Genomic DNA, 27,076 nt, shown 5'->3' with positions numbered 1-27,076 from the left:
GAGCGTCACCCTCTTTGGAGCACAGCCTCTCTTTGGTGTTGCTCCAGGAGCTGGTGGAGATGGAGACTGCAGCCAAGCCCATGATTTGTTTCTGAATTTCTCTTTACCCCTTGCTGATAGGCAGCATGCCAAGAGGAGCCGTCCTTTGAAACTCTGCAACTCTTCCTCTCCTTGGACTGGGTGTTCCATCCCCTGGGCTCGTCTCCGGGAAGCAACTCCCGTAGCTTCCAGTTCCCGGACTGTTCAGTGAGCTGAATGTTCCCGACTACTTTGTTTATGTTCAAGCCTGACGTGTGTTGATCCTTGGAAGAAAAGAGAGACTGAGCATTCCAAGGGTCTGACCACTGGACTGGACTAATTTGTAGCCTAGGAAGGAAGTTTGCTGTAGGCTTGTGTAGGCACCGGTAGGGTCTGCTGCATTCTGAAAGCACAGTCTTTGCCCTTCTTCATGAGAGGGGAAGGGGAATTGCCAGGTCAGTCTCAGATTGTGACTTCTCACATTCTCTCAGGTACAAATCACGAATGCCCTCTGCTCAAATAGAAGGAATATTTAAAACTAAAACAACCCCCAAAGTGCTTATTGGCCTCAGTGTCAGAAATCACTGTTCCCACTGCACAGATCTCCAAGTCTTTCCAGACTCATGTTCACACCATGGTGCTGTAAATCCTGGAGCTGGTATTGGTAATACCTGATGACTTTGATTCAGTTCAATACTGTACTGGGTACAGTGACCCAGGCTCCTTGCAGGTGTGAGTGAGTGAGCAGTATTAATGTCAGCCAGTTGACTTGGCCAAAGCTTGAATGCATTGTGATTCTTTAACTGTTATTTTCCAGCAGATTGCTAAAATAAAAGCTGATTTACTACTGAAGTGTCATCCAGATTTCTGAGCTTGTGCCAAATTAAATACCAGTTCTGGTGTCTCAAGCAGCAGGGAAGTATGTATTTCCCCCCCATTATAAGATTTTTCCAAGGAAATACATTTTGTCTTTTGAAGATAAAATGTTTAAAAATAAAAGGAGCGTTTGTCTTCAGCAGTTAAGAAGATAGCAACCACCTACAATCTGTGAGAACACTTACATAAGGTTCATACATTGTACAGGAGTTCTGGTTTGCCAGTGCTGGAACACTGTTCCTATGTACTTGTCAGGGAAATGTGAACCAAAGCCTCCTAGCAGTGCTGGTGCTGATTCTATTTTGATAATAGATTCTAAAGGCTAAGTAGGAAAATAATTTTTTTCTAGTTTTCACTTTACTACTCTTAAACATTTTGCTAAATTCTATGTTAAAACAAACCAACCAAACAAACAAAAACCACAAAAAAAAAACAACCAAAAAACAGCCACCTGTAATAATTTAGAACTAGTGGAGCAATTGAGTAATTCTATTTTTAGTTTCTGGAAATAAATTGGTATTATGATTTCTAACAGCTTGTAAGCAGAAATGGTTTTCATACCTAGCAGAGTGATGGCTCACACAACTTTAACTTCAGGTGTCTTAGTTTTGAGGAAAGGAATGGAAACTCCTGGAGTGACAACTGATTTTTGTCTGATCAGCCTGGTATAAAAGGTGCTTTCTTGAATTACGCTAAGTAGAATACTGAAACTTTAATAGAATGGGTGGGTTTTTTTAATTGTATTTTTCCTGGTTTTTCCTGGTTTTCCTGGTTGAGTTTCAGTTATGTTATTAATATACTTTGTGTATAGGTCTGCTTCCATTCAGGGGTTACACAGATAATGGTTACCATCTGTAAATGCAGATGGCAAATCTGAAATAATTCTTCAGGATTGAGGAGGCTTCAAACAAATGAGAAAGGGAAGGCAAGTTGTTATCTTTAATACAAATTATGAGAGTATCTTGACCTTTGCATTCTAAATGAGAGGTTTTTCAGTTTTGCACATGGTTGATGCACATGGATAAAGTGTTTATTGTACAGGCTTTGATTTTAAACAAGGTGAACGAATGTTTTCTACTACTCATTTTGAATTGTTTGTGTTTCTAGTGTTAAAGGATCATTTGAGAACATAGCTGGGTTTTTAGCACCCTATCTAAAAGATTTAGGAAAAAAAGGAAGTGCAATATCTGGGACTTGACTGTGAGTTGGAAAGTTTAAAATTAGGGTTACAGGTCTGCACAGGAGAACTTTGGATTTAGAGGTTTCCTAATGATGACATTCATGCACTGTGTGAAACTACAGTGAAAATGGGGACCTGAGAGTCATGATCAGCAGGGGAAGAAATTCTCTGTGAAGAGGGTGGGCAAAGCATTCATAGTGAGGTTACCCAGAGGTGGTGAAACCATCTGCTTCAGAGATTTTCAGAAGCTGACATGGCAAGTTCCTGAGAGCTGGTAATCCCATGGGAGGGGGGGATGGACTGGATGACCTACAGAAGGTCCCTTCCAACCTGATCTATTAATGTTCAAACCACACATCAAGCGCATTTTGTGTGGGAAGTCAAACTTGTTTTGAGTTGTGCTGCTGTGCTGCAGTCAACATCATCTAATTGCATGCTGTGTTCTCAGTTGGATCTGGACAATAAACACACATTTCTGTACATTCCCAAAACAAAAATTACGAGATGGACATGTTAGCAATTCTGTAGTGTGTTGTAGAAATGGTGAAAGTCAAGCTGGTTTAATTCAAAGCATGATGATTACTTACCTGTCACGGGGGAAAAAATAGTCAAAGCTAACCTGCAGCATAACAAATGTGAAACTTTTAGTACAAGAAGGTGTTTCTGTTAATTTCATCTGGTTTGAAAGCATGAATACAGCTCACGTGGCTTAATCTCTTTGAAAAGTGACTCCAAGACAACTCATAACTAGTAAATTGTGGATAAAATGCTGTGAATATGAACAGATAAGCAGCTAAATTTTCACTTAAATTCTGCTCTGAAGAGACCTGCTTGGTTAATAATGTACTTAATTTGTATGGGTGAGTGGGAGTTTGAGGAGAGTGTAATGTCAGGAAATCGAGTGAGAGCTGAGTAAATTATGCTTCTAAAAGCTAAGAACAAAGAAAAAAAATCTTGCATAACAGAAAGTTAATGTGTCTTCATTTAATGTGAAAGCACCACTTGGTAACTAGGGAAAATAATGAAAAATATGCACTCAACCATGATAATTGTTCTATTTAGGTGTAATCAAGCAGTTCTTGCTTATATTTCTTATTTTTCAATTCACGTTTTCAGAACATGGTTCCTTACCCTTTTGTAGTGTAGGCCATTCGTTGGTGGTCAGGATAACTTTTTGTCATCTTGTTTTTTTTAAATATCATGCTAACACTTGAAATATTTTGGTATTGATCATTGAAACATATATTGCATTTTAAAAATTCTGAATGCACACCCCAACACATATGGTGTTTATATTCAGAATATTTGAAATTTGAAGTTTAAGGCTGAGTATGGCAAGCAGTCGTGTTTCTTAAGAAATACAATTTAAAGTTAACAAAAAATCTCACAATAATAAGACATTTCTTAATTTTTGTGGATCTTTCTGAATCATCAGTATTTCCTATCATTCAAGTTTCCAAGAATTCAGGGATAGGACTTCAGTCCATATTGATTTATTGAAACTTGAGTAATTCATACTTCTGTCTCTCCTTACTGTAGATCAAGTACTACACTAATGATAGAAAGGAAGGAAATAGTAAATTGGGACTTTCATTCAACTATTCAAGAAGTAGCTAATGGGCAGTAAAATTAATTTTAAAATATTCATGGCCAAAAATCTTCCTTGCTGGAGAGACTGAGGATGAACTAGTTCTAATACAGTGCTTTGGTGGTGTGAAGTCCTATATGAACACTGACGTTGATTTGGGATCTGAAGGAGAGTTGTACAGAGCTTCAAAATATTAAAAGCCATGTGTGTGTTAGCACGATCTGTTAATTCAGCATTCTCTAATAGAAACGATTGGAAAAAAGGGATGTTGCCGATACGCGGGTGGTGGCAGGGGGTGAGGCACGGGAGCTTCTGGACGTCCATCGTGAGGGTTAACGCCGGGTGCTGTTTGTGTCGGTGGGAGCGGGGAAACCGTCCCGCTTCTCCGGTAAATTGCCTCTGCATCCGTTCCCTGGCTACATTTTTGCCAACCCGTAATATTTGTGGGGAATCAGTAGGTAACGTCCATAATTCAAAAGCTGAATTTCTCGTGCGAAGGAACCGCCCAAAGCCCAAACGTGAAGGCAGAGCGGTGTCCGAAGCGTTTGTCGTGTTGCGGGAGCAGAGAGTGACCGGAGCCGCGTTGTTTCCGCAGAGCGCCGAGGCGTGCCCAGGATGGAGCCGGCGGACGGCGAGGACGAGCCCGGGCCCCCGGCGCGGCTGGCGCCCAGCCCGCACAGCGAGGCCGTGGCACACGAGCTGCGGGGGCTGTCGCTGCAGGCCGGGCCGTGCCTGCCGCCCCTCACCGAGCGCAAGAATGGTGAGTGCGTGCGTGGGGCCGGGCCGCGGAGCCGCGTGTGGCGGGGGGCGCTGCCAGCTCCGGCCCGCAGCTGCAGCCGCCAGGGCGGCTCTGGGACCCACAATGGAGCTGAGCAGATTTTTAAGTAGTTTTGAAACTACAACTGGTGTATACTACAAGTATTGATAAAATATTTTTGAGAGTTGTATTATTATCTGACAAAAAGGGATAATTTTCAATAATAGGTGGGTTTTTTCTGCATAAATAATACATAATTAATGTTTTGCATTCTATAAAGTTTAATTCAATGTTGGTATACTTCTGGAAAACTTGTTTTTCCTTAATTTCCTGTAAAACCAAAATGGATGAGGTGGGTATCTGTGTCCTGTCAAACTATTGCTCATCTATAAGTTCAGATTCAGTAATTTGGGTTAATTTGGTTAGAAACTATTTTTCATAGAAATTATGAAAGAAGAAAATTTATAAAAGTGAACTTTGAACTTGATGGATTCAAATTAAAAGTAGTTTTAATAACATTTTTACTTCTTTCCAAAAATTGGATATTTGCAAGAGTATTTTGGCATGTCACTACTTTATAAAATCTGTAAGTGTAAGAGATTGCAGTTCACAGAAATACAGTGGCACTTAAAAAAATTCTGACCTGTTTAAGGGTATTTTTTTGGTAGGATATTTTTATGCAGGAAGCATTATGCTTACTGTGAGCTTTGGTAGTGATCCTTTAAACCTTTTGTTTACTTGAATGAGTCTTTGGCAGTAGTCCAGTAGGAGGCTGAACTGTTCTAATGTTGTTCAGCAGTGTTGTTAAGCTGACTTGCACAAGTTAGTACAGAAACTGTGTTTCCAGCTTTTCCAATGTCACTGCAAGGGTAGGAGGCTTCTGCTCTGGTTTGGTTTTGTTTACCATGGAGGTAATCACAGCGTGCCTGGTGAGCCAACAGTCACTGGAGCTGTTACTACCTTCTCCTTTTTCACATTTTCCTCCTCTCCCCTGCCCTCTGCCCCAGAGATCCCAGTCACAGAGCAAAGCAGGCATAAGAGTTCAGGTGGGCAGAGCTCGGTGGGTTTGCTGCAAATTCTCATGGTTAGCTTAAGCTCCAGTGGAATTATTGTCCCTTGAGTTTACAAAGGTACATTTATATGCTGTGCCAACTCTGTTGAAGAGGTTTTAACTTCCAGCAGAGGATCAATAACAAAACAGTTGGAGTGCATTAGGAGCTTAAGATTTTCTACTTACTTATTACGTGCAGGTATTTACTCCCTGAACAAAGACAAATGGACAATTTTGGGAGGTGGATGTTGAATGTCAGTCTCCTGGGCTGTTACAATTTTAAGGTTCTCTCATTTCATTTGAGCTGTTTTCAGGTTCATGGCTGTGGACAATACTGTATTGCTAATGAAACTAATTTCAGGTTCTCATTATTCTGCATCTCTCTGGATAATTAGGCAGCACATACAGTGCATTGATCATGTAAGCCTGTGCTCTGTGTGTTGCAATGGTTTATCATGCCTGTCCTCTGGAGGCCAACTCTTGCTCCAGTTGCTAAAAAGCAGCAGAAGTTCCTATTTCATTGCTTCTGCTCTTCACACTTGTTACTTCCTGAGTGATGACGGAGATGTGTCTGTGATTCTGGCAGTCTCATGACAGTGTGCAGTCTCTCTCATGAGCAGTGGGGCTGCTCACATACGCGGAGTTTGGGATATAGGCTTTGCGTTTGCATCCTTGCCTGAAGTATGCCAGGTTGGGTCCAGTGTATGTGCTTTTTAGGCAAAATGCTGTGTCCCTAGGAAGGACAGCTTGGGGGAAAAGTGACATGGATGAGGCTCTTTGGAAGCAGGAGGGATAAGACTGATGCTAGGGTGTGGAGTTGGACTGCAGTGGAGGGAGGCTGACAAGAGTAGCAGCAGCAGCATGGCACAGCCTGAGTACCAGTCAGAACAATGTGCTGCCCACACACTGTACCACAGTTTCACGAGCTTCTGTCTGAGAGCCAGGAGGTGGCAAGGGAGGGAAGGATATGCTGTCTGCTGCTGACAGCAGGAGGGTGGATGGGAATGATGCTGCCTGCAGCTTTCCAACCTGCTGTTTCAGAGCCAAATGATGGGAAGGGATTGCACATGTAGATACCGTCAAAAAAAGGAAACAGTGCATGACCAGAGCTTTTTTGCATGCTGAATTAGTATTTTTCCAGAACTGTTGAGCATGCCACTTTGGCTGGAAGAGGGAGCTGTGAAGGGCTGGGTGTGAAGAGCCATGCAATTATTTCAAGGTACATGTAAAACAGAAAGCTGCTAGCTTGTGTTTTACAGCAACCTCTCTTGGCTCTGCAGTGGCTTCCTTGATTATCTCATTGTGCCAGACTCTGCTTGTGACAGTGGCTACTAGCTTTTGAAAAAGATATATGTAAGTTGCTCTTGTGCAGTTGTCATCCACAGGTGGGAGCCTGGTTATATTCTTGTAAATGGGTGGGTAAGTGGCTGCCACCTGTCCAGGCCATTGACTGCCCTTCAGTTCTGCCCTTTGGCCATAAATCCTGTCAGAAGAGGAGGGTGCCTATTCCCTGCCCCTTGTGCAATGTGGAGAAGCAATTCTGATCCAGGCAGTGAGGGCTGTGAGGTGTCTGCTCCTCCAAACTCACAGCCAGCATAGGAATGGGATTGCTTCTGCTTCTCTTTGGGTTGTGCATCATGAACTGGAAGAGGGTAGAGAAGGTAGTGCTGTTCCTCCCATGGCTGGCAACAACTGTTCTCTAGCAGAACTGGCTAATTGAGAGAAGAACCAAGAGGCTTGGATGTTCAGGAGGTAAAAAGCCTTGGAACAGTGAACATCTTAAAGTAAGAGCAAGACTGGTAAGATCTCAGTTTGGAGAAAACAGCCTAAAGAAGGCAGTGCCCCTGGCTGTGTAAGAACAGGGACACTCAGGTGCAGAGACCCTGAGGCACAGAAGATCAGGTGAGAATTGCAGCTTCTATGGGGCTGGGGAGCTTGTGGGGAACTGTGGGGAATTCAGGGGGAGACGGAACACACACACACACAAAACCCAACACAAACCCAAACAAGAACAAATACTCCAAATGGTGTATATTGAGTCCTCCTAAGGGACCAGTCTAGTCAGCTGGGAGACAGAGTTCTTAAAATAACTGAATGAAATCGACATCCCACTTAACCTAATGGTATTACTTAAATAAATTTGATGATCCAAGGGATTTTTTTTGGCATCTAAAAGAGTTGTGGTATATTACTTTGCCTGTTATCTCTTATCTTCTACTCCCTCAGTATGTAGCACTGGTAATGTGCATTCTTGGCATAGTTTTATGGCTTCTGAACAAATTCTTAATCCTCTGTGCAATTAATAGATTTGAACTGCAAATTTGATACTCGGGAATCAGGTGAGATTTGGGATTCTCCTTGCATTTGTGTATGACAGGTTTTTCTCCACTTCTCTAAGATCAGTGATTAGGTGTGTTTTTTTCCTCTTGTAATGATATATAGGTAGGTCACTGTGCTTAGAATTTAGGTTTTTGAGAGAGTTGGGAGAAAAGGTACACTACACAGTGTAGAAAAGGTGGCTAGTGGAAAGACTAGAGAACAACAAATGGAAAACTTAGTTATAATTAAAAGTAATAGCTTGGCAGGGAATGTAATTGAAAATGTCATCTTAAATTCAGCAGTTTCATAATCACTAAGCTGAAAGCAGTGAGATCTGGAAAACAGCACACAGATATTCTGATTAACAGTACCACCACCACCAATAACATTAGCAAACCAAACATAAAAATCCCCCACAAACCAGACCTCAAAGGAAGTGTATCCTGAAAGACCTATCTAGATAAAGAATGGCACAATCTAGATAAAGAGGTGCACAATTTCTGTAAGTTTACAGGAGAAATGTGTGCATTTATAGTATAGTGCATAAATAAGGTGTGTGTGTGTGTACACTGGTGGCCTGGAGAGAATGTGGAATCTCCACCCATGGAAATACTAAAAATCAGACTGGGCACTGTCCTGGGCAAGCCTGTTCCAGCTGATCCTGCTCCAGCAGGGCTTGGGCCAGGGGATCTCAAGAGGCTGGTGCCAGCTTTAGTGATTCTGGGGTTTGTCTTTCCGCTAAGGTTTTAATAGACCATGGAACATCCAATGCAAATATTCTACTAAATAATCTTTGCTAAGAACACACAGCATATTGTAATTAAAATATGTTTTCCTTTGTGCTTTGGGTTTTTTTTTTGAGAGTGCTCTGTTTTTTGGAGGAATTGTTTTTGGGGTTTTGTTTGGTTTTTTAACATGTCAGTAGAAAAACCATATCTCTTGGTCTCCTTTTAAATATTTGAATGTCTCTCTATCTCTTCCGAGAGGAGAGCGCAAACTGAGTAGGTACTGATTTCCCAGTAAGTCTGTCTTTGTCATTGGTACTGCCAGTTCCCACAATCCTAGCATTCCCAGGCCATCAGTCAGTGTCTACAAGGAACAATTTTCAAATATTAAAGCATGTGAAAAGACATACAAGCCAAAACTCAGAGATCTCTAGGGACTGTGACCTCTTAAATGGAATATATTCTGACATTTTCACAGGCTACATGAAAGAATTCCAGCAGGGTCATTCCATTTGGTAAACTTCTAAACAAACATTCCATCATTTTAGTTTGATTTATAGATATTATTTTTTTTAATTATCTGCTTATTGTGAAGAGATTAACAAAGGAGACATGACCTGTGACTGACTCAATTCAAGGCATCTGGTATATATGAATTGCTGTTTGAGGGCCTGGCATTTGAGTGATTACAGGAGATACAGAAAGCATGTTTTCCTTTAAAGAGATCACTTGATCAAACTTATTCAGATCTTATTCTGACCTTTTTTCTTGAAATTCCTTGTGTATAACTAAATGCATAGCTAGAAAAGAATGTTGAGTTAATTTTAAATTCCATTGTACAGTTGTTTTAAGTTGTTAGAACTAAGTCCTAACTGCAAATGTTGTGGTTGAAATGTCAGCTTGTGACAGAGCCACTACAAGAAGGTAACACGGAGCAAACAGGAGTGGTAATTGCTGTGCAGCACTTTCCACCTTTTGCAAATCAGAGCTAGCACAGTGGATGACTAAATATTGTCCTCTACAGGATATATATATACGCAGTTAAACATAGATCTGCATAGTTAAACATACAAAAATGCGTATTTTTATGTACTTTATATACACATTTTAAAAATATTTATTAATTTAGATATGTATATGGGCAAGACCAAATGGAAGGTAGTTTTCATTTAAGCAGTGAACACTGCCAACATATGTCCTCCCTTAAAAGGAATTTGTGTGGGTTTTAGTGGGAGAAGTAGAACATGCAGACTTACAAATTTGACATCACTGTAAATGTTTGGTATTTTTCTGGGAAGGGTGACTGAGGTAGATGGTGATCATTATTTATGTTGTTTGGGTCTTGGTTGCCACAATGGTGGAGAATATAGGTAGAACTCCCCCAAAACAAATCCCCTTATTTAATAATTTGAAGTAATGTTCTTAATGTTTATAGAAGTAATAGAATAAATTATAATAGGGGTTATGTAAACTGATGTTTTAGTTTGTGTAGTCAGAGCACTATTTTCCTATGTGAAGAAATTATTACACTATGATCAAGAACTAGATTATCCTAACACAGTATAAAGCTCCAAGATATTAACCAAGGTGTATGTAAGGCCAAGGTGAAATAGATATTTGAGTAATTAGGCTTTTTTCCCACTTGAAAATGTTATTGTGGTAGTGAAAGAGTTTAAACACCCGAGGGAGCTTGGTTTGGTTTTGTTTTTCTTTTTGGTGGGATTGCAAAGGAATGAGTTCCATATGATGTGAAGAGTTGGAATGTACTGTTAAAGCAATTGTTGCTTAGTTACTTGATGTTTAATAAGGTTGGGAAGCAGCTCCCAGTCAGTGATGTCACTCAGCAGATCACTGATGCTTCACCCAGATTAGGCTCTGGGAAGGTACCGTGGGGCTGCATGGCTTCCTCCTGTACTTTGGAATTTTGGCTAATATCTACTAGACACTTCCACTTTTTAAATAACACTTTTTCTGTAGGCTGAAGGTTGGCAGAACACTTGGAAGTCTGTGTTGCAGAAGAATGGAAGGAACAAGCATTGATGACCTTAGATGTAAAGCAAACATTTATGAAAAGCTTGTGCAATACATTACCATTAAATGAGATGTTACTGGAGTCTGGTTTATGGAACTGACAGAGATGTTCCATTCCAAGGCCTTTTTTTTTTCATTTCACCCAGTCATGCAATATATTCAAATTGAATTTAAATTCAAATGAGAGGTGCTTGTGCCCTCTGAAAATACTTCAATTTCTAGCAGATTTAATTTTCATTGAAACCAAGAGCTTGTTGTGCCTCTTTTACTTCAGCCTCTGGTTTGGATACACTGATGCAGTGTAACAGAGTTTAAACCTGTAATTGAAAAATACAGCATGCACAACTCAAGATTTTCTTTCAGTTGAAAGAGATATTTTGGTTTTGTTGTTTGATAGAAACCAGTCTCTCAGCTGCAGTTTTGTTTCTAGGTCATTATAGGTTTCTCTGTGATCCTCAGAGTCATTTTGCTATTTGTAATGTTAAAAACAGCTCTTTTGAAACAGGTACATGCTCAAATTGCAGAGGTTTTATGTCCAATGTTTAGTTTGGAAATGAGTAGTTCTCTCTCTTACAAAACATCTCTATTTAAATAGTCAGCAGCAGAAATAGAAGATGAAAAAATTGCAATTTGAAAAAGTTTTTCGCCTTTTTTTAACAATGCTATCAATTTCAAATGACAATCCAAATTCCAGCTCACTTTTAGACACTGAACACAAAATCATTTCAAACTGAGTGGAGATCTCAAGCAAGATCCCAAGCTTTTTTTGTCCCTAATTTATATTGCATAATTCATGGGCTGTTCTATTAATTGTATTACTGCTAAAATAAAGAGTCATCAAAGAACAAACAAGTTGCTATTGTTGCACTAATACTTACTCTACTTTTTGTGGTAGGCCAAAATGGGTGATTTGAATAGGAAAGTATTAAGTCGCCCCCTGTAAAGTCACCATTTCTTTTAAGATAAATGTGAAATTCAGGTCCTTTAAAATCAACAACAAAAGTAACTGAAACACAAAGCAGTTTTTGTCTGTCAAAACAATCTTCAAGGCAGATACTGCCCAAACATAAGCAGTGTGTTTAATGTTTCAGTGTGGTGGTGGTGGCTCATGACAGAACTTCTACTATTTCATTAGAGCTTAAAAAATTACCATCAGATTTGAAAGTGCATGAGTAAATTTGAGGAGTCATTATGGTGCTTTAGCAGTCAAAGGTAAGAACGTATATGAACCATTCCAGAGGAGTTACAAATTTATTTCATTTGGCAGGGAAGAGGGAGTTCTTAAGTGGCAGGTGGGTCAGCACTGGGGTAACAGGCAGCTCTCTGCCTTGGTTCACATGGGACCTGCTCAGGACACCTTTGAACACCTGGGTGTTGGTAGTGAGAAGGTGAATTTAGTACTGGAAAGTGCTAACAGTGTTTCTGTTCCTTCTAGTGCAGCTCTTAGGAATGTTGACAAGGTCCATCATAAGAACATGCACCTTTCCCACATTGCAGTGCTGTGGAGCTGGGAATTGTGAGATGCCCCTGGGTACCTGTGAAACTGTCTCAGAGTTTTAGACTTTTCCAACAGACATGTTGAGACAATGAGTAGTTTTTGTTTGAAGCCTTATCACTAAAAATACAAGAACTATATTGTTGCACACTCAAGTAACCAGTAAAACCAAGTTATCAATTGAGTTTGGATTGATATATATTCAAGACTGATGGGAAAAACAAGAGGTTGTTGGAGTATTTTTTCCTGATGTGGGAGATGTTATTCATGCAGGGATTTAAAAGAAACTTTTCCCTGAGCAGAATATCCAGATATTCTCAATATTCACAGTATACCTGAATCTGTAGCAGAACTATTTCCTTCTTCAGAGGCATTTTTTTTTCTCTATTTGTTCACCCAAATATTCCATATTGTACAGCATTTACTGGCAACAGCAATATTTGGTTACATGAAAAATACACAGCATCATTTTGACCATTCATCTCTCCTGGTCTGTACAAAAATTTCCTCATTCTTATTTTTTCATAAATTCTGTGATTCCTGCTTTTTCTTACTAAAGATTTTGCATATTGCTGTTGAAATTTTGATCAGACTTCTTAAAGGTCTTTTAAAATATTCATCTCTGTGTTAAACTTGTATTGAACTAAGAGGTGAAGTTGAGGCACAATATGTGGTATAACTCCAAGCAGCTGAAGCACACTGATCTGCTGTGGGGTGACTACCCTTGGAAAGGGGGAGGAGTGGATAGCACAAACTCCTGGCTAAACTCATCTTTCTGAACAAGAGAAATGCTCCTGAAGGCTTCAACTACTCCCACCCAGCTGCTGTTACTGTCATCACCTTTCACCTGGGCACAGGGAACTCTCAATTTATATAAAGCACTATAAATGGATAGGAATGGATAGCACTTCCTTCAGAAATATGGTGTTTGAAGGAAAACATCTTCCTCTGGGTTCTTTAATTATACACTTCCTCATTAGAACATGGAATTTCTTAAATTTCAAAATACTCTGTTTTCTGAATCATTGGGAAATCACTTCAGACTGTGTGAAGTGCACTGTACCCTTTCCATAGAACAATTTCTCCTCTTCTGTATTGTTATACTGTTAGAATATAACTCATCCATCTGAACAGTTAACTTCTCTCTTGGTACAAGAAAAATGTGGAGTTATAATCTGTTATATTAGTAAGTGTGTAAGATTCTGTTTATTTACTGTGTCAGAGTTTAATATGTGTTCAAGTTTAAGCAGTATGTGTTTGTATTCTGCTTGTCTGAGTTTTTATTTTCTGAATGTGTGGAGTTTCTCAACAATGATTTTATTTCTTATGCCCAGTAAGTGTTCAGCTGCAGGCAGTTAATTTGATTTATGAAGGAGCTTTTCCACAGTACTTTTTTTTCTTGTTTTCAGTAAAAATCACTGCAAAAGCAAATGTATTGGAATAGTCTGTAACTTGTATTTAAGCAGAACATAATTTAAGCTGATAATTTTCATACAAATGATGTGCAGACAACTGATTTTTAGGCTGGGAGAGTGGCCTCAAATCATTCATGCTGCAAAGAGTTTTTTGCCTGTATTGTCAGCTCCTTACATGTCAAGGGGTTGCTAAAGCCTGGTGAGCTCATGCCTCCTTGGAGTGTGCAGTTCTGAGCAGATCTAGGTCTCCCTTCTCCCAGCAGCAGGCAAACAGGGAGAGGCTTCCAAATCCTGCTGGCTGGGCCAGGCAGCTTCACACCCCATGGTATCGCTTGCCCTGGGAGCGCACTGTCAAGGTGAACAGTCACTGCCCAGTGATTGTCTTGTAGAAAGATCCAAAGAGGAAAAGATGGGGTTTTCTTTCTAGTTTCCACTTTTAAAAATTCTGTATCTGAAGGTATATAGATATTTTTAATTCTGATTCTATAGAAGTGAGATATTTTATGTGAATGGAGATGTCCTTTATAATTTCAGGTTGAAAGATTTAAAATATAAAGTAGATGTGTGGAAAATGTGTGCAATGATAGCATTTTTAGGCCAAAGGGAAGGGAAAATACACCTGCCAGGGTTCTTAGTTGACATGTAGATACTCTTTAACATTATGTATAGTTTATTTTCTCTAAGTACAGGAAATTAAATGCAGACTCGTCTGCTGTTCCCTCATGGCCAATGCCAGGTAATTAGAGGGGATCCATTTCCCTGAAATCTTCCAGGTTGACATTGAAGTTGATGACTCATGTAAGATAAATGGGATATGCTGCAGAGAATGGCACATCAGAAGCTGTGGGAGGAAATACTCCTGAAACTGCTGGGAATAATGAGATGTGTAACTAATGCGAAAAGGAAAATAATAAAATACTCGGAGCTTAGATATTTACAACAAGGAACCGAGGCTCTCATACTGCAGGGAAAGGCATGGAAATCATCACTGGTTTTCCCAGTTACCTCTGCTAGATAAATGTCTCTGGAACCAGACCTAGGGTTTGGGTGGGTGGGAAGGTTCTTTAACATAACATTTTCAAATGCCACTGTGCAGCTTTGTTTACTGGTGAAACTTAATGAGTAATGAATGTGCCGGTCAGGCAAAGATGAAGTATTTCTGCTGCCTGCAGCAGTGTTCCGAGGAGTGGGGGCAGGGAGAAGGAAGGGGGGAAAGGGAGAGAGCCCTCAGCAGCCGTTTGTCTTAGGTATCAGCGAATGCTGCTCCAGCAACTGCTGGATTTATTTTTAACCGCTTGACTCATTCTTTGTCAGATGATTGACCACCGAGCTGCATACTGAAACACCAATGTGCAGAGGAAGCGAGCGTAGCTGAAGGCACAGGGGGAGTGTCTGGCTGGGCAGAGAGGCGGGGATTGCGAGTTGTGCTTCACATGCTCGGTGCCCGCCGTGGGAGCGCGCTGCGGGCTCGGAGCGGGCTGAGCTGAGCCGAGCCGGGCTAAACTGAGCCGAGCCGGCTGAACCGAACCGAGCCGAGCTGAACCGAGCCGGCTGAACAGAGCCGGCTGAACAGAGCCGGCCGGAGCGGGCTGAGGCGAGGCGAGGGGCAGCGCCATGGGCGGCGCGGCGGCGCCGGGGCTGCTGCCGTAGGACTCCGCGCCGGGCCCCGTGCGGACCGCGCTGCACCGCTGCCCATTGCGGCCTGCGTTTTTTCGGTGCTGGATGTTGCCATTCTAAAGGATTCCCACCATGATCGATAGCTCCAAGAAACAGCAGCAGGGCTTTTCCGAGATCTTACCTGCAGGGGATCTTAAGCCACTGAAGGAGAAGGAATGCCTTGAGGTGAACAGCCAGAAAAGTCTCAAGGAAGGTCAGTCACTTGCTGCATGGGGGACAGAGAATGCAGAAGTCCTGGGCACTTTCAGTTCACCGGCATGTCTGATGTAATGCTGTAGGTCAGAAAGAGTTTTTATACATTAAATAAGGTATGGTTTTCCCTCTGAAAAAAACCTGAAACATAAACCTCTAAAAACTGAATTTAAATTTTACCTGAGACTAGTAAAATAATGATGATAACTTGATAGGAATTGTAGTATGAAGAAAAATGAGCGATGAAGTAGTCTTCAAAGTATCATTTACAGCTGAATTAGTGAAGGACTCTGAAATTGCCCTGTAAATATTGCACAAAGTACTTCAAAATGTCACTACTGAAATAAATATAATGGAATAAACATCATTAAATATGGCATGTCAAAATAAAACCTCACAAACCTTTAATATTGGACATATTGCTACCTCATTTTCAACAGCTTTTTCTCAGCTCTTTTCTTTCTTTGGAATTCCCTTCTCCCCTCATATGTTAAATCAGATTTGATTCTGGTTTTGAGACATGTGCTTTTCAAACCACATTACATCTTTTTACATGATTGTATTTCGACTGGCATTAAACTGATAAAATGCACAGGCATTAGTTTCTAAAACAGCAATCATCAGAGAATATTTGCAACATCATTTAAAGCTGACAAATAGAACTATAGGCGATTCATTTAAAGTAATCTTTGTTAGGTTGAGGCAATAATGCTGCTGAGACGGAGATTGTCTTACTCTGATGGGCAGGATTCTTCCAGCTGCCCTGGGTGAAGGAGGAGAAGGCAGAGACCTGGAGGTCGGCTGCCAGCCCTGCCCAGAGCAGCCTGACACTGGTAGGAGTTAACACACCAGGCTCTTGCAGCTCTGGGCTCAACTCCAGCTTCTTAATCAATAGGACACAAACTGTATTTGTAGTAGACAAAATTCCTGCTTTTCCTTTTACAGAACTCTGCCTTGGTTTTTCCACCAGTATCTCTGGATTGTCTGGCGATTCAGAGATTTCTCCCTTGGTGTGGTGGCAAGAGTTCTACATGAAATCCTGCCTTTCTCAGAATTTAAATGCTGGGTTTGTTTGAGGGTTTTGTTCATTTGTTTTATAAATTTGGACCTTAATAATGTTTAAAATGGCAAAAAGATAACCCATATCCAGTACTAAATTCAGTACCTGACAGGTTAGTTTAAAAACCCCATTACTTTGCTTTAAGTTAGAGCTAGAGAAAACACTGATTTTTATGCAACGTACTGATACCAAAGGTCTGTTGTTGATTAGAAAGGTAATAAGAGGTTGAGTGTTGCTGCATGTGGCTGAGAGCAGAACAGATCTGTTTCCTTTGTGGCAGGAAAGTACTGACTAAAAAGTACTGACAGCGACTAAAAGAAAGGGCCAGCAGTGGCCTCATGCTCAGAGTGGTTTTGTCTCACAACTCAGAAGAGGCCGGGTTCAAACCCTGCTGCTGCTGAGACTCCGGGAACAGCAGCGAGGGAAGGGAGTGAGGAGGTTCAGAGGGTCAGAGGAGTGGGAAGTGCTGTAGGAAACAGAACCTATCTGGGGTAAGCTACCAAGAAATAAAGGGCAGAAAAACATGGCAAAACCCAGCACGGTGGGTAGTGTAGGTGGGCTAATGAGTAATCACAGTAATGATTATCTTCAGGCCTCCTCAAGCATGTCAGTTATGGAGAAAGTGGATGAAAGAATGTACATTACAGTAATGATGGTCTGTCAGAGTAGCAAAAACCCTGCAATTATGGGACATTCTGCCAGTCTAAATTCATGAATATTTTAGAGCTTAAATTATTCAGTGCATAAAAGAAGATATAATTATTTTCCATAATCACTATCTTTGCTTCCTTTTCTGTGTTTTAGTACCTGTTCTCCATTTTCACTTTCCCCAGTGAATATTGCTTATCCTTTTATCTCTCACAAGTTTGGCAATGTAATGATTAAAATAATGAACCTCATCTTGAGAAGTTGATTGACTACAAGATCTCCTCTTCCAGCCTTTCCTCCTTCTAAAGCTTAGAAAAACAATCATTTTCTTTCTTGTAGTATATACAATAAATTATTGAAAACACTCCAAATCTGCTTGATTTATGTCTGGAGAGACTAAAACAGAGCTTCATGTTTCCAGTTTATAATGTTATGAAATATGTAGTTCAGATATTTCATAGATTTTTAAAAATTCAGTTGCAGTTGTTAGTTTAATCCTGTTTAAATAATGCTACAGGTAACATATTTTACTTTGTTAAAAACATAAATTGTAAAGACAACTTATTTTACAAAACAGTATCTTCTAAATTAACTTGTGCTATTCTTTCTTTTTTTTGCCCTCCTCTTTTCTCCTCCTTTCTTTTTCCTTAAAACAATGTGGCTGGTTTTGCCATGCGAATTCTCAAACGTTTCTTCATTAGGACACAAAAATACTTAAAAATATGATATATGATTTGTAAAACCTGCAAAAATTAAAAATGTAATTGTATTAGCAAACTCAGAGGAGGTATGTAGAGATCCAGCAATTCAAAATGTGCCTTTGTTTCTTAAGCTGCTGTTGGGGGTATTTTGCACAGGTTTGATAAATCTAAAAATCCTGAGATAGTACAGTGCTTATTTCAGCAATGAGTACCTTAAGAGAGCTGTGAGGTGCAATTCTTTTTTTAGTTAGTATTTCTTTATATGGAAAGAGATTTTTGGTGGAAACAAAAACCCTAACACTGTCTTCAGCAAATTAATATTAAGGACATTAGCAGTTTAGATTGCAAAGCTGAATTTTGTTCTTTGTCTAGGCTATTGATACACATTATAGCATCCTGTAGCATGGGAGGAAATCCTCGTAGTTACCCTACTTTCTTGTAAACAGCTCAGATACTATTGTTGCATGTCGCCTTTTTTGTGAAAACAATTCTTAGTTTTATCTGTCTGATCAAAATTACCTTTTGTATGAGCAAGGAACAAAGATATTTTCTTTCTCTGAGGTCAACCACAGAGTGCTAACTAAACAGCTTTTTCAGAAATTCCTGTACCATTGACTGTACCTCCTGCAGCGTCTTGTAGCACTGTCAAGTAAGCAACCAAAACATTGGGAAAATTTAAGTGAAAGACCTTAAATGTGCATACAGTTACTAAGGAAGATTCAGTGTTATCAAACAGTGCATGTATTAGGAACTGGGAAAATATCTGGACTGCAGATTGAAAGGCTTCTGACAGCACTGGAGAGAGCTGAGGAAGTCTTGTTTTATACCCTAAATTGTTTCAATATAAAGATGGATGAGCTGTATGATCATGCAGAACTCTTGAAGATACAGTATTAAATGGTGAAGCAGATCAGTCTGGTGCATAGGTGGGATTTAAAAGGAGGTTGGATCCCAGTTTGTTTGCCCCATATTTGTTCATATGATAATCTGAGTTTCAAAGTTACCATTTGCCTACAGGCTACTCTAAATAAAAAAACTAGCCAGGAAGGAAAATTTGTTTCCACCTTGAAACATAATTTCTTTCCGGGATTTGTTTTGCATTTTAAATTTACTGGTTTCTGGGGAACTGGAGACTTGACAAGTGCTGGAAACAGGATACAGGGTGGAATGAGTGGATTTCTCAGGTGTGCACTGGAATTGTCTTTGTGCTGCTTGAGTAACAGATTACCAGGTGTAGTCAGGAGGGATTTCTTCCCCTCATCCCTTGCAATCAAATCCATCTTGCATGAGAACTGTTTATTCAACAGACTTCCTGCTATTGCTAGTATGTTGAGTATTGATACTCTTGACCTCTTCTGCTCTCCTGCCCTGGCATGATAAAGATTCTGCTCTTGGTTTGTTGAGGTTTTTTATAAAGAAAAAGCTCTGAGTCGTGTTGTCTGGTGTTTAGAGGTGTTTTTATGACCCCTTATCAGTGGTAGTCTATCAGGTATGTTTCTTGAGACATAGCTAATGAGAAAAATACTGGCGAAAAAAGTGTTATTCCTTTGTTAATAAAGGAAGCACTGTAAATTCCATGTATTGATCCTTCAGGGCTGTGCTAAACTCTGCCATAAGCACCATGTCAGTGAGATAGATGGATGTTGTTAATCAGCACTTACTCCACAGAATTTTCTTCTTCAGTGTAGCACTTCAATGAATAATAAATATATTGTAATACCATTATAATAAACACATACTTAACTACTTCAGTTAACCAAGACTACAATGTACTAATTTGATTTTGTATGTAATGTGTATACAATTAGAAGATGAGAGTGGCTAACCAAGAGCTTTTAAAAAGGCTATGGCAACTGTAAGATTTTGTGAAGTTTTTATAAAAGGTTAGGATTAAGACTGCTGCTGCCAAGAGCCAGGTGTATTCCCATCCAGCCCTGCCCTGCTTACTGCCAGCCTCTGTCTCGTGTTGGCATTAGGAGTTACACAGTCCACAGTGAGTGGGATCAGTGACCAGGTATTGCTGAAGAGAATTTATTTCATGGTGCTGCCAGGCCAGAGTACAGACCTGACAGGGGGCATCTCTGCCAGAGTGAAAGCAGCAGAAGCAGCTGGGCTTGGAGGGAGGCACAGACTGTTGGCTTTTCATCGGTAATTCTGTGTTAGGTCATATTGAGTTATGAAACCACACTCTGAAACCACCGTCTGCTTTGCTGCTCTGCTGGGAGACTCTTATCTCCTGTCACATCCAACGCAACGTGTGTGAGCCTCAGCCTCTAGTGCAGGGTCCTCCCTAATGCAGCAACTTCCCCATCCCTGTGATCAGCTGGACTCACCCACTGAGCATCTGCAGAGTCTGGAGCTGTCTGTAGCAGAGTTGACTCAGTACCTTTGCTCACATCCCCGTTTGCACTCAGGCAGCTCAGTGACAAAATCCACCTTCTTCTGTTTTGAATTAATGCGTGGTCTCCTGAGTTGGAGAATCTGCTTGGGTGTGTATTTTGTTTGCTGTGCCTGGAATAGCATGGACAATGGAGGGGGCTTGGCTGGAAATCATCTGTCATCATTCAATGTAATACATTCCAAATTATTGCATAGGAAGTTGTAATACATGTAGAATTTAAACTCAAATTTCATGAGTCCCTTGCCAGTACACTTTTTGGCTAATAGTTGTATTTGAGGAAATGCAGATTATTTTTTAGAAAATCAGAGGTCTGCACTATTACAAGAGTAATTCTTGCAGATTTAGAAAATGTTATTGTTAATATACTTAAGTTATGCAATTTTACAGAAAATGGAAATAGAAGCTTTAGTTTGAGACTTCTCACCCAAGATGGTCATGATTTTTCTCATTTTAAAGATGTAAACAGAATCATGAAAAGTATAGATTTTACTTTTTACATATCTATATCTATATCTATATCTATATTCATCCCAGCAGACACCCCACTAATTTGTTTGGAGGCTTGTGTATGTTCTGGCTTGTTTCTAAGCAACATGTTCCATAGCAATAGGATACAATACAGGTCCTATATCCCAGTCATTTAAGCCTCTCAGCTAATGATATAGTTCATATGTTTGTTTGAAATGTTGAGCTTACATGCAGCTCTCTTTGTCATCTAGGTTTTCATTTTCTGCTTTCAATGGATGCTGTTACTGCTGGGAGCACTTACCTGAGCATCAGCACTGGCTACAGACAAAAGCTTTAAATCACAGTGGTATCATTTAAGAGATTTGGAGGTCCTGCAGAGCTTCCCTCCAGAATTCTGGAGAGATTATCTGAAATTGCCCTCAGTAGTCTCCTCTCACATACTTTATACTTACAGAGTACATTTCTAAGCTGAAATGGAAGTATGACTGAATAATTGCTTAAAATTAATATGGAAAAGAGCTGCTTCAACTTTTCTTAATTATTTTGGAAATACTCTTAGCAGAAAAATCGCTTATACAACAATGGAAAAAAGGACATTAAAATTATATAACAAGTGAGGGTTTTTTTTAACAAAAGCAAGTTAAACTAAGTAAAGTAGTGCCTTTATAAAATTATATCCTGGCATACATGGAAGTTTTGAAGGCATTTACCCATGGTTAGATGATGTCTGATATTTTTTACAAGATGAATTGGTGATGAATTACTTTTGTTTTAAAAGTGAGAGTATTTAACATGCTGTATTACCATCTTCAGGTTGATGGGGAATGAGTACCACAATTTTAAATGCATTCTATATTTAAAATTCTGTGCAACTTACTTAGAATCATTTCCAACAAATTAAAGGGAGCTATTTTCATGGTTTTCCCTCCTCTCTTTCTCTGACATGCCATAAAAATGAAGTGAACATTATATTTATTAACAAATTTCTGACTTTATGCTGGTGGAATGTGCAAACTACCATATTCCATAACTTTCCTGAATTATGTACCTTGCATATCACTCACTCTTTATTTTACTTACTATCAAAGTACACTTTCTATTGGTTTTTATTTTTTTATTCACAGAACAAATATTAGTGGGAAAAATGAACCATTTTTTAATAAATAGAGTAGAGTACCTCATCATAGAGTTGAGGGAGGAACAATCTCAGCTCAGGAGAAAGCAAAACCTATCTCTGGAGGATTAACCTAGCATAAAGTTACAGTGTTTAGAAAATGTGAATTTCTGGATGCGAGCAGCCGGGGTTTGGGGCGCAGGGTAACAATGCAGGGTGCACAGAGAGCACTCGGTGCTCAGGTTCTGCACTTCTCGAACTGCTGCCCTGTGAGGCTGGGCCACAGTTCCAGGACACAGCTGATGCTCGGCTCACTCCAGAGTTCACCTGTGCCTGATGGAATTCTGTGCTCTGGAATTCACTGTCCCGTGCTGGTGACACACTGCAGCTGAGGTACAGCTGCTCCGGTTCTGCGCCCGGTGCCGCCGCAGCCTCTGCCCTCTGTGCTTCGGCCTCAGCCTTCAAGGGGCAGCGGCTGCAGAAAAGCTGTTGGCTGCTGGCAGAGAGAAATGGAGGTTTTCAGTGTAACAGCTTTTCATTTAAAGGAAACTGCCGTGTTTCCAGCACTGTCTGTTTCCATGGCAGCCAGCCTAGCAGCCTGCTCTGGAGTTTCTGCTGCTCTCGGAAATTTCCAAGGGGGTATGCAGGAATGTTGGACATTACATTTTCTCATTTTTACTTGCAGTTTTAAGGGTTTAAATAGGTAATAGCTATTGGATTTTAACTTCGAGAGAATAATGAGATGATTACATACAGAACACTAAAAAAAATCTTGATGTGTTGTTTTTCTACTTGCTGCCATTTGAAAGGACTGTGTGGTGTCTGCTGGAACCCTTGTCCACGGTGAAGTGTTTGTTTCAGCTGTGTAATTGGGAAATGGCAACAACTATTTGCTGTTTCATAGTATCTTCTATAAAAAGATTAAATTTTGATCTTAAACTAATAGGCTATGTAATGAACTATGTTAGATGTGGAATTATTAGTGCTGGAACTGTGCACAGTATTGTTCTGGCTTTTTTCAAGGCAAGAAGCAGTGGTGAAAGCTTGTCAATCAGTGTAGATAGCATTGTTCCTGCAGGACAACTATCAATTTATTTTTGGCATCTTTACATTCCAGTGCTTGTAATTATGTAGTACTACTTTCTATAGGATACACATTACAGATTCGTAACAGGAGTCACTTGCTCAGCTCTGATAAAAGCTGTTTGTTGTAGGTGATTTAATAATACACTTTATTTCACTCCTGCCACTCCCAGCAATAAGATGTGCCCAGACTGCTCTGTTTGCTGCCTTTCCAAGGTTGATACAGAACGTGCTGTGTCTCCTCAAGTGCCTGTTTGTGGCACTTCTGCTCTCACCCCCTCAGAGTGCTTCAGCAGGAGATTGAGGAGCTGCTGGTTCTGGTTATCCTCAGTCTCTGCCCCTTTGGGGCACAGTGTGTGTGAACCTGAGCAGGACTCCCAGTGTGAGAAGAGGGCATTGGCTTTATAAAAGTTACTGCTTTACAGAAATACACTTCCACTTAGCCAAGTGCATTGGTTAACAGATGAGCTCCCCTTTCTGCACCATCATCTCCATTCCCTGGCTCAGAGAAGTGTTGATTCCCTGGTGTGCTAGCACTAGAAGGAGCTGGAAGAGTGGGAGCACCAGCCTCTGGCACTCAGCTTTTGTGCTGGCAAAAAACTCTACCTCCAGTGCAGTCACAAGACTTCTGCTGACTCTGAGAGTCAGATAACCAGATGTTCTTACTGTGAGGAGGGATTATGCTGTTTTGTTTTGTCAGTAAGTATTAAATAAGATATCCAAGCTTTAATGATCATCTTATTGACTTGAGAAAACACATGGAAATTTTGAAATCTCTCCACCTGGTGTTCAAGTGTTAAAATTGTATGCTTAGTTGAAAACAAAAAAGAATACCCTCCCTTCTCCCTCAGTCAAAGCTGGAATTTGACTGACCTCTCTGCATGGCTTTTATTCAGAAGCAGTTCACAGACAATTTTTAGAGTTGCAGTAGTGTGAAGGAGGACTCCTGCCAGATAATGTGAAGTGCAAAATATTTGTACTGTCCTTTAGCAACTACATTTGCTCAGCGGTGTTAACATTGCCTTTCTGCACTTGTACTTTAAATAGGAAGAATAGTATTTACAACATTAATCATTTATCAACATATGTAAATATTTGCTAATTTTGTGTCTTCATTTTTGAGATCACTTATGATTTTAGATGTTATGTAGGTAAATGCCTGATTTTAAAAGTGTAAGAGTGAAAGGTAAACTATATGGCAACAAGCTGAATGGATTTACCTTGATAAGAACCATCTGTAAAACACAGTATTTGAGTGAATACCATTCCAAGGGGAACTTTGCTTTGTAATACCTCCACCTCCTGTCTTTCAAATTCTCCCTTCCCCACATTCCATGATGGCATGTCTGTGAATGATTCTTTAAAATAAAGGGGAGGGGGAAAAACAAAAGAAGGAAAACAAATCCAAACCCTGATCCATCTATCTATCTATCTATCTATCTATCTGTCTGTCTGTCTGTCTGTCTGTCTGTCTATCTATCTATATAGATATATCTAACATGTGTTTTATTTGGGTAATGCTTCAAATTTTTTTTTAACTTTTTGATTTTGTTTTTTTGATTTACTTTTTTTTAGGTTGGGTTTTTTTTAGGCTGTGTCCTCTTATATTATCCAGCTTTACTAGATTTACCACTTTGTGTGTTACTGACTCTTCTAGAAATCTCTTGCTCTATGGATTTCCATACATATGATAAGCAAGGTCTGTATTAGCTTTAATTACATTAGATTCAAACCAACCTGCATTCTGTTCTAGATAGTTTCTCACAGAAGTAAATGAGCAATTCTTTGCCATAAGTGCAATTCTCAGATGGCTCATCCTTGTGTCTGAAGATAATTTCATTATATTTTCCTTATTGAAAACATGTGATTTAGTTTCCATGGCTCCCATCCTCCTGTCGGGCTGGCTGTTCTTTGAGCTGCTTCTTGTGAGTCCCCATTTCTCTCTGAGCTTTTCACAGACCTTATTCCTGTTCTGTTCCTCCATACCCACTGCAGGTTCCCCTCCAGTGTAAAGATACACATCTGTCTGTAACTGCAGAGACAATGGAAGGGTCACTCCTGACTGAGGTGTGACCACCTGCTCTGACAGCCTCACCTGTAACCCAGGTGTGCTCTATGTGAAGTCATGCTCACAGACTCACAGACAGGCATTCTTCATTAGAAACAGCTCTGCTTTTTACTTTGTGACACTGTAGGGGCTGAAAGTATTTTAGATTCTCTAGATTCTTATATCTCTTTCATAGAGATGTCAATATTGGCTTTTTTCCTGATGCATTTGCTTTGAAATGGCAAAACCTTTTTAGCTTTCCAAGTTTAAAAAATAATACATTTAGGGTTTTTATTCGCAATTGCTTCCTCTTTGAAAATTTTATTTTCTTTAATAATGCATTCAACTGTTCAATATTTTTCTTTTTTAAAAGTATAGATATGAAACACTTTTTTAACCCTAGTTTTGGAGCTGATTGCAAAAGCAAACATCTGGTTTTCATCCAGCTTGGTTTCTGTTTAACCTCCTTGCTCTGTTCAAGTCAAACTCTTCAGTTATTATCTTTCTAACTATGAGTCATCTCTTCTTTAGCATTCTCCCTTGCAGTGCTTTCTTATTAGTCGTGCTACTGGCTGTCCTTTCCTTATTATGTAATATATAAGTTCATGGTATTTATTTAGTGAGTGAATAACTACATGTTCTGTATCTTCTATATCTCATTTTCTCACTGTTCTTATATCTTGTCCAGATACAGATGGGACAACTTCAAAATCCTTTCTTAGTGCTTTGTAATGCCCAGTGTAGATGAAGAGATGATGGGCAGACAAGTAATGTTATGAGAGACAAGAATGGTTTGTTACATGTTTTTCTTAAAAAATGCTAAAGCTTCACACGTGAGCACATAAAGTTTATGTGCAGGTACATTCTTACTGTTTTTCTCTCCCTTTTGCTCTAGTCCACTGCATATTCTCTTGTTACACTGTGCATTGTTTAGGATATGGCTCAGTTTTAAGTCTTCCTACAAAGCTTAAGCCAAATATCTGACCATAATTGAAGCCACAAATCATAGAAACATTCCTAAACTACACAGCAGGGCTTACCATCATTTATATTTAGAAATAATGTTCAGTATAATATATTCAATAATAATGTTCTTTCCCATTTGTGATTACTAATATTGAAAGCATAACCCTAGCAATGCTCAGGTAGTTACAGCTGAACCAGCTACACCTACAATGAGCTTTTTGAGAAAGCTTAGTGAAAAAGAAAGTCTGAATAAAAACATATTAGAAATCTGGGATATCACCATAAATGTGTTATTTCTTATTATATTACCTGCCTATGATATGTTGGTATATGAGTCATGGCATTATTAACATTCCTGCACTTGCTGTGATATTGCCAGCATTCACTTGTTGACCCACTGTGTTTCAGGTGATGGGACTGACAAAGAAATACTAATTCTGGTTTATTTACTTTGTCTGGCATATATCAATTCTACTGTGGGCATCACTGATGTTGGAACAGATCATTTTGCTTGAAGACCTTGGGCCTGAAATAAAGAGGCATGTGTTTAAAACTGACCTGTAACTAGGTAAAGATTTGGAATGCACATCTGTCATTTGCTTCGTGTTCCAAGAAAACCAAATTTAAGTGTAGTGTGAATTTGGACCAAGTAGAGCTGTTAGCACAGATGAGATTCCTTCCCAGAGCAGGACATGATTTTCTAGCCTTGTCACAGTCTCCTAGTGATGTAAAAGAAAGCATAGTTTAAGCAAAGAACAGAAGAAAGACAAGTTTTAATCTACTCAGAACTAAAAACATTAGAATACAGTAGTCTTGCCATCCTGTTTATAAATCGTCTTTCACATCATTTGGATGGGTAAAATTTATTTAAGATTTTTAGAAGGATTGAACATACAGTTTTAAGGCTGACTCTGAGCTTTCTTAACTTACTAATTGTAAGCAAGGAGCCCCAAACCAAGAGCATATCAGAGTTCTTCAACTTTCCTGTAAACACCATTGCAGTCAGTGAGTTTCTCCATGCCTTGGGCTTGTGATGTACCCCAGGGTTAAAAGCTTAACATCACTGTGTGCTTGAAGTAATTTTTTTAATGCACACTAGAACTGATGCAGGATTCCAGGCAGTACAAGTTTGCACCTATTGGTGAGAGATACCTTAAGAAGAGGTCTTGGCTTTCCTGGCACCACAGGAAATTAAGAAACACAAAAACAAACTATTATGAAGTTATTCTTCTGTTGACTTCTCACAGTCAAGATTAACTGGAAA

General features: G+C 39.7%; 1 protein-coding gene across 4 annotated transcripts in view; it reads left to right on the top strand.

Moving 5' to 3' along the window:
* Positions 1-27,076, top strand: part of MRTFB (myocardin related transcription factor B) — a 67,907-nt gene that overhangs the window by 12,134 nt on the left and 28,697 nt on the right. For 3 of the 4 annotated variants that reach the window (XM_058850066.1, XM_058850069.1, XM_058850065.1), the window contains exon 3: positions 4,258-4,422. In XM_058850066.1, coding sequence (XP_058706049.1) covers positions 4,278-4,422 — 145 coding nt within the window. In that variant the 5' untranslated portion in view covers positions 4,258-4,277. Of the gene's footprint in view, positions 1-4,257; positions 4,423-15,049; positions 15,326-27,076 lie in introns of those variants that run through there. The other variant, XM_058850067.1, reaches the window with a different exon arrangement.

Source organism: Poecile atricapillus, chromosome 14 (assembly GCF_030490865.1).
Source record: "Poecile atricapillus isolate bPoeAtr1 chromosome 14, bPoeAtr1.hap1, whole genome shotgun sequence".
NCBI lineage: Eukaryota > Metazoa > Chordata > Aves > Passeriformes > Paridae > Poecile > Poecile atricapillus.
Note: the sequence above shows the minus strand (reverse complement) of the source record. Positions and strands in the feature narration are given on the sequence as shown.